The sequence below is a fragment of the Oncorhynchus mykiss genome, chromosome 15, assembly GCF_013265735.2.
Source record: "Oncorhynchus mykiss isolate Arlee chromosome 15, USDA_OmykA_1.1, whole genome shotgun sequence".
NCBI lineage: Eukaryota > Metazoa > Chordata > Actinopteri > Salmoniformes > Salmonidae > Oncorhynchus > Oncorhynchus mykiss.
In genome coordinates this window covers 72,450,587-72,459,118 of record NC_048579.1, presented here as the reverse complement: position 1 = coordinate 72,459,118, position 8,532 = coordinate 72,450,587, and the positions used below count along the sequence as shown (strand labels likewise).

The 8,532-nt window shown below is 45.2% G+C and overlaps 1 protein-coding gene across 3 annotated transcripts in view; it reads right to left on the bottom strand.

The window, feature by feature from the left end:
- The window catches only part of LOC110531894 (coiled-coil domain-containing protein 146), a 65,392-nt gene that overhangs the window by 22,323 nt on the left and 34,537 nt on the right, over nucleotides 1–8,532 (bottom strand). For all 3 annotated transcript variants that reach the window (XM_036945274.1, XM_036945272.1, XM_036945273.1), the window contains exons 10-12: nucleotides 2,598–2,690; nucleotides 2,161–2,331; nucleotides 407–495 (exon numbers count right to left, since the gene is read on the bottom strand). In XM_036945274.1, the coding sequence (XP_036801169.1) occupies nucleotides 407–495; nucleotides 2,161–2,331; nucleotides 2,598–2,690 (353 nt within the window). The remainder of the gene's footprint in view (nucleotides 1–406; nucleotides 496–2,160; nucleotides 2,332–2,597; nucleotides 2,691–8,532) is intronic.

The window sequence follows — 8,532 nt, the reverse complement described above, 5'->3', positions numbered from 1 at the left end:
AGGTTACAGGTTAAGGGTTAAGGCTAGGTGTTAAGGTTACAGGTTAAGGCTAGGCGTTAAGGTTACAGGTTAAGGGTTAAGGCGTTAAGGTTACAGGTTAAGGGTTAAGGCGTTAAGGTTACAGGTTAAGGGTTAAGGTGTTAAGGTTACAGGTTAAGGCTAGGCGTTAAGGTTACAGGTTACAGGTTAAGGGTTAAGGCGTTAAGGCTAGGCGTTAAGGTTACAGGTTAAGGGTTAAGGCGTTAAGGTTACAGGTTAAGGGTTAAGGCTAGGCGTTAAGGTTACAGGTTAAGGGTTAAGGCGTTAAGGTTACAGGTTACAGGTTAAGGGTTAAGGCTAGGCGTTAAGGTTACAGGTTAAGGGTTAAGGCTAGGCGTTAAGGTCTTCATTCAGCAGTGAGAGCTACCTGGACTGGACCTCCTGGTTCTGCTTCTTGAGTTCATGGATCACCAGACTCTTGCCTCTCAGCTCTTGCTTGATGCGATGGTATCTTTGCTGTTGATACATTAAAATAATACATGATCTTTCTTATCTTCTTAGTAAAAGCTGATGAGTCAACTTTCCCCAGAGTGCAAGAAAGTTAGTCTTAGCTTGTGTGTTTTGTTGTTTTGTTGAGAACATCAACAGGTCACTATGGAAACCATTACCAGAGTCATGCTGAAGCTACACTGTAAGTGATTACTGTAGCTGTAGTAAATGATTGCAGCAAAGGGCTGTTAACTCAGGTCTGTTACCTCAGGTCTGTTACCTCAGGTCTGTTACCTCAGGTCTGTTACCTCAGGTCTGTTACCTCAGGTCTGTTAACTCAGGTCTGTTACCTCAGGCCTGTTACCTCAGGCCTGTTACCTCAGGTCTGTTACCTCAGGTCTGTTACCTCAGGTCTGTTACCTCAGGTCTGTTACCTCAGGTCTGTTGCCTCAGGTCTGTTGCCTCAGGTCTGTTACCTCAGGTCTGTTACCTCAGGTCTGTTACCTCAGGTCTGTTACCTCAGGCCTGTTACCTCAGGCCTGTTACCTCAGGTCTGTTACCTCAGGTCTGTTACCTCAGGTCTGTTACCTCAGGCATGTCGCTGTTGTTATTTGGATTACCTGTGGACATATTACCTCACAATGTGTGTGTTACTTAACTCAGACCGTGTGTGTTATCTCAGGTTGTGTGTTATCTCATGTTGTATGTTATCTCAGGTTGTTTGTTATTTCATGTTGTGTGTTATCTCAGGTTGTTTGTTATTTCATGTTGTGTGTTATCTCAGGTTGTTTGTTATTTCATGTTCTGTGTTATCTCATGTTGTATGTTATCTCATGTTGTGCGTTATCTCAGGTCTATATGCAAATGGCCATTGCTATATATGGATCTGTGCCATTCACTTTGAACTGGACTGTGTTTACAACATGAGTGGTGGTGAGTAGATGTGTTTGTTTTGAGATCAAAGCGAGAGCTGTATGTAGCACACGTGCACATTTAGTTCATATTATTTTCTAGTTAGTGAGTTATTAGCCCAGTTCAAGATCATCTGTAGTCGTCAATAGGGGAGGGATTGCTTTCTACAAGACCAGAAAAAGTGTACATTTCTAGACTTTTAAAAGCCAGTCAGGGAAAGAGATTTAGTTTTATCTTAAAGGGGCAGTGTTGTATTTTGAGACAGGCTTCAATAATTTGCCTGATTCTCTGTAATAATGGTGTGGGAATAATAATCAATTTTATTGTGTGGAGTCTTGCATCAAACAATACAACAACATTGTCAGTCAAACAGGTTCATGTCAAGCCCTGCATGTTTTATTCTAAAGTCTCATGGAATGTAGACCTACACTGAACGCCACACATTGTCTGCTACTGTAGGCTGAATGATAGAACAGATATTTCCATGTTTAAATGTTATGGGATACATTTTCTCCATGTTTTTGATGCTAGGCCACTAACATTATGGTAGGCCTACAGACATTATGATCAAATAGCTACAGTAGCCTACCTGACCACTGTTAAAACTGTCACTTAAAGAGGGTAGAGCCTCAGTGTTGACAGTAAACGCGCGCTGGAAGTTGCACGGAATTTTAACAACGTTCAAGTTCGCGCTCAGCAGACCTGAAATTTGCCACCTAAAAATGGGAGGGAACGTTGATGGTGAGATGTTCTATAGTGATCTGATATGATGTGTTTTACCTCAGCCCTGTGGCGGTCCCTGGACTTCTGCTCTCTCTCGTCAGCTTTGATCTGAGTCAGACAGCTGAGGGTGTGGAGCTCCTCTCTGTGTCTGTGAGACTGTCTCATCAGCTCCTGCTCCTGTTCCACACACTGTTCTATCAGCTGGGTCTCCACCTCCGCTACTGGTTGCTACACACACACACACACACACACGCATGCACGCACACACACATTAATGCATATATGAATCAAAATACACTACACAAGCATGCACACACACACACACACACGCACACACGCACACACGCACACACACACACACACACACATTAATGCATATATGAATCAAAACACACTACACAAGCATGCATACATACACACACACACACACGTTTATGCCTTACACAAATCAAAAACACACACAAACACACACATTGAAACCTATGCTTTATTACCTGATGAATCAAGTTTCTCTTCAGCTTGTCCACTTCTAACTGTATCTCCTGTCTTGTCTTCAGAATCCTGTCACTTTTGGGTTTGACATCCCTCTGTAACAACAACAACCTCTCCTAGTATTACAGTCTCTAAACAGATATGACCTGTCTCTATAACAACAACAACCTCTCCTAGTATTACAGTCTCTAAACAGATATGACCTGTCTGTAACAACAACAACCTCTCCTAGTATTACAGTCTCTAAACAGATATGACCTGTCTGTAACAACAACAACCTCTCCTAGTATTACAGTCTCTAAACAGATATGACCTGTCTCTATAACAACAACAACCTCTCCTAGTATTAATGTCTCTAAACAGATATGACCTGTCTCTGTAACAACAACAACCTCTCCTAGTATTACAGTCTCTAAACAGATAAGACCTGTCTCTATGACAACAACAACCTCTCCTAGTATTAATGTCTCTAAACAGATATGACCTGTCTCTATAACAACAACCTCTCCTGGTATTAATGTCTCTAAACAGATATGACCTGTCTCTATAACAACAACAACCTCTCCTAGTATTACAGTCTCTAAACAGATATGACCTGTCTCTATAACAACAACAACCTCTCCTAGTATTACAGTCTCTAAGCAGATATGACCTGTCTCTGTAACAACAACAACCTCTCCTAGTATTACAGTCTCTAAACAGATATGACCTGTCTCTATGACAACAACAACCTCTCCTAGTATTAATGTCTCTAAACAGATATGACCTGTCTCTATAACAAGAACAACCTCTCCTAGTATTACAGTCTCTAAACAGATATTACCTGTCTCTATAACAACAACCTCTCCTAGTATTACAGTCTCTAAACAGATATGACCTGTCTCTATAACAACAACCTCTCCTAGTATTACAGTCTCTAAACAGATATGACCTGTCTCTATAACAACAACAACCTCTCCTAGTATTACAGTCTCTAAACAGATATGACCTGTCTCTATAACAACAACAACCTCTCCTAGTATTACAGTCTCTAAACAGATATGACCTGTCTCTATAACAACAACAACCTCTCCTAGTATTAATGTCTCTAAACAGATATGACCTGTCTCTGTAACAACAACAACCTCTCCTAGTAGTACAGTCTCTAAACAGATATGACCTGTCTCTGTAACAACAACAACCTCTCCTAGTATTACAGTCTCTAAACAGATATGACCTGTCTCTGTAACAACAACAACCTCTCCTAGTATTACAGTCTCTAAACAGATATGACCTGTCTCTGTAACAACAACAACCTCTCCTAGTATTACAGTCTCTAAACAGATATGACCTGTCTCTGTAACAACAACAACCTCTCCTAGTATTACAGTCTCTAAACAGATATGACCTGTCTCTGTAACAACAACAACCTCTCCTAGTATTACAGTCTCTAAACAGATATGACCTGTCTCTATAACAACAACAACCTCTCCTAGTATTACAGTCTCTAAACAGATATGACCTGTCTCTATAACAACAACCTCTCCTAGTATTACAGTCTCTAAACAGATATGACCTGTCTCTGTAACAACAACAACCTCTCCTAGTATTACAGTCTCTAAACAGATATGACCTGTCTCTGTAACAACAACCTCTCCTAGTATTACAGTCTCTAAACAGATATGACCTGTCTCTATAACAACAACAACCTCTCCTAGTATTACAGTCTCTAAACAGATATGACCTGTCTCTATAACAACAACAACCTCTCCTAGTATTACAGTCTCTAAACAGATATGACCTGTCTCTGTAACAACAACAACCTCTCCTAGTATTACAGTCTCTAAACAGATATGACCTGTCTCTGTAACAACAACAACCTCTCCTAGTATTACAGTCTCTAAACAGATATGACCTGTCTCTATAACAACAACAACCTCTCCTAGTATTACAGTCTCTAAACAGATATAACCTGTCTCTATAACAACAACAACCTCTCCTAGTATTAATGTCTCTAAACAGATATGACCTGTCTCTGTAACAACAACAACCTCTCCTAGTATTACAGTCTCTAAACAGATATGACCTGTCTCTATAACAACAACAACCTCTCCTAGTATTAAAGTCTCTAAACAGATATGACCTGTTTCTATAACAACAACAACCTCTCCTAGTATTAATGTCTCTAAACAGATATGACCTGTCTCTATAACAACAACAACCTCTCCTAGTATTAATGTCTCTAAACAGATATGACCTGTCTCTATAACAACAACAACCTCTCCTAGTATTACAGTCTCTAAACAGATATGACCTGTCTCTATAACAACAACAACCTCTCCTAGTATTACAGTCTCTAAACAGATATGACCTGTCTCTATAACAACAACCTCTCCTAGTATTACAGTCTCTAAACAGATATGACCTGTCTCTATAACAACAACAACCTATCCTAGTATTACAGTCTCTAAACAGATATGATGTCATGTATTGTCATGTTGTGTCTTGTTTCTGTCCTTTCCCTTCACCCTGTCTCCCTCTGCTGGTCGTTATTAGGTTACCTTTTCTCCCCCTCTTTCCCCCAGCTGTTCCTTGTCTCCTCCTAACTACCTCGTCACCCCTTTTCCCACCTGTTCCCTTTTTCCCTCTGATTAGTCCTCTATATCTCTCTCTGTTTTTGTTCCTGTCTTTGTCGGATTCTTGTTTGTGTTTTTCATGCCTGAACCAGACTATCGTCATGTTTGCTGCAACCTTGTCCTGTCCTGTCGGAATCTGCCGGTCCATCTGAGCCTACCTATGTTTTGTTATTAAAGAAGTTCTGTTTACGTTAATTCGCTTTTGGGTCCTCATTCACGCACCGTAACAGAAGAATCCGACCAAGAATGGACCCAGCGACTTCGGATCCTCTCCACTCAGCCGTCGAGATCCAGGGAGCGATGCTAGGCAGACACGAGCAGGAATTGTCTGCTGCTCGACATGCCGTTGAGACCCTGGCCACCCAAGTCTCCAACCTCACAGAACAGGTTCACCATCTCCGCCTCGATCCACCGGCCACTTCCAGGGCTTTCGAATCTCCGGAGCCCAGAATCAATAACCCGCCGTGTTACTCTGGGGAGCCCACTGAATGCCGCTCGTTCCTCACCCAGTGTGATATTGTGTTTTCTCTCCAGCCCAACACTTACTCCAGGAGCACTGCTCGTGTCGCCTACGTCATATCTCTCCTTACTGGACGGGCTCGTGAGTGGGGCACGGCAATCTGGGAGGCAAGGGCTGAGTGTACTAACCAGTATCAGGACTTTAAGGAGGAGATGATACGGGTTTTTGATCGATCTGTTTTTGGGGAGGAGGCTTCCAGGGCCCTGTCTTCCCTATGTCAAGGTAATCGATCCATAACAGACTACTCTATTGAGTTTCGCACTCTTGCTGCCTCCAGTGGCTGGAACGAGCCGGCTTTGCTCGCTCGTTTTCTGGAGGGTCTCCGCGCAGAGGTAAAGGATGAGATTCTCTCCCGGGAGGTTCCTTCCAGCGTGGATTCCTTGATTGACCTCGCTATTCGCATTGAGCGACGGGTTGATCTTCGTCACCGAGCTCGTGGAAAGGAGCTCGCGTTCTCCGTTGCCCCCCTCTCCGCATCACTACCATCTTCCTCTGCCGGCTCGGGTGCTGAGCCTATGCAGCTGGGAGGTATCCGCATCTCGACTAAGGAGAGGGAACGGAGAATCACCAACCGCCTCTGTCTCTATTGCGGTTCTGCTGGTCATTTTGTCACTTCATGTCCAGTAAAAGCCAGAGCTCATCAGTAAGCGGAGGGCTACTGGTGAGCGCTACTACTCCTGTCTCTCCTTCAAGATCCTGCACTACCTTGTCGGTCCATCTACGCTGGACCGGTTCGTCAGCTTCCTGCAGTGCCTTAATAGACTCTGGGGCGGAGGGCTGTTTTATGGACGAGACCTGGGCTCGGGAACATGACATTCCTCTCAGACAGTTAAGGGAGTCCACGGCCTTGTTCGCCCTGGATGGTAGTCCTCTCCCCAGGATTCAGCGTGAGACGCTACCTTTAACCCTCACTGTTTCTGGTAATCATAGCGAAACCATTTCATTTTTAATTTTTCGTTCACCTTTTACACCTGTTGTTTTGGGCCATCCCTGGCTACTTTGTCATAATCCTTCCATTAATTGGTCTAGTAATTCTATCCTCTCCTGGAACGTCTCTTGTCATGTGAAATGTTTAATGTCTGCTATCCCTCCTGTTTCCTCTGTCTCTTCTTCACAGGAGGAGCCTGGTGATTTGACAGGGGTGCCGGAGGAATATCACGATCTGCGCACGGTGTTCAGTCGGTCCAGGGCCACCTCTCTTCCCCCACACCGGTCGTATGATTGTAGTATTGATCTCCTTCCGGGAACCACTCCCCCCCGGGGTAGACTATACTCTCTGTCGGCTCCCGAACGTAAGGCTCTCGAAGATTATTTGTCTGTAGCTCTTGCCGCCGGTACCATAGTCCCCTCCTCCTCTCCCGCCGGAGCGGGGGTTTTTTTTGTTAAGAAGAAGGACGGGTCCCTGCGCCCCTGCATAGATTATCGAGGGCTGAATGACATAACAGTGAAGAATCGTTATCCGCTTCCTCTTATGTCTTCAGCCTTCGAGATCCTGCAGGGAGCCAGGTTTTTCACTAAGTTGGACCTTCGTAACGCTTACCATCTCGTGCGCATCAGGGAGGGGGACGAGTGGAAGACGGCGTTTAACACTCCGTTAGGGCACTTTGAATACCGGGTTCTTCCTTTCGGCCTCGCTAACGCTCCAGCTGTCTTTCAGGCATTAGTCAATGATGTCCTGAGAGACATGCTGAACATCTTTGTTTTCGTTTACCTTGACGATATCCTGATTTTTTCACCGTCACTCCAGATTCATGTTCAGCACGTTCGACGTGTCCTCCAGCGCCTTTTAGAGAATTGTCTTTTTGTGAAGGCTGAGAAGTGCTCTTTTCATGCCTCCTCCGTCACATTTCTCGGTTCTGTTATTTCCGCTGAAGGCATTAAGATGGATCCCGCTAAGGTCCAAGCTGTCATTGATTGGCCCGTCCCTAAGTCACGCGTCGAGCTGCAGCGCTTTCTCGGCTTCGCGAACTTCTATCGTCGTTTCATCCGTAATTTCGGTCAGGTGGCAGCTCCTCTCACAGCCCTTACTTCTGTCAAGACGTGCTTTAAGTGGTCCGTTTCCGCCCAGGGAGCTTTTGATCTCCTCAAGAATCGTTTTACATCCGCACCTATCCTTGTTACACCTGACGTCACTAGACAGTTCGTTGTCGAGGTTGACGCGTCAGAGGTGGGCGTGGGAGCCATTCTTTCTCAGCGCTCCCTCTCTGACGACAAGGTCCACCCTTGCGCGTATTTTTCTCATCGCCTGTCGCCATCGGAACGTAACTATGATGTGGGAAACCGCGAACTGCTCGCCATCCGCTTAGCCCTAGGCGAATGGCGACAGTGGTTGGAGGGGGCGACCGTTCCTTTTGTCGTTTGGACTGACCATAGGAACCTTGAGTACATCCGTTCTGCCAAACGACTTAATGCGCGTCAGGCGCGCTGGGCGCTGTTTTTCGCTCGTTTCGAGTTTGTGATTTCTTATCGTCCGGGCTCTAAGAACACCAAGCCTGATGCTTTATCTCGTCTCTTCAGTTCTTCAGTAGCCTCCACTGACCCCGAGGGGATTCTCCCTGAGGGGCGTGTTGTCGGGTTGACTGTCTGGGGAATTGAGAGGCAGGTAAAGCAAGCACTCACTCAAACTCCGTCGCCGCGCGCTTGTCCTAGGAACCTTCTTTTCGTTCCCGTTCCTACTCGTCTGGCCGTTCTTCAGTGGGCTCACTCTGCCAAGTTAGCCGGCCATCCTGGCGTTCGGGGTACGCTTGCTTCCATTCGCCAGCGTTTTTGGTGGCCCACCCGGGAGCATGACACGCGTCGCTT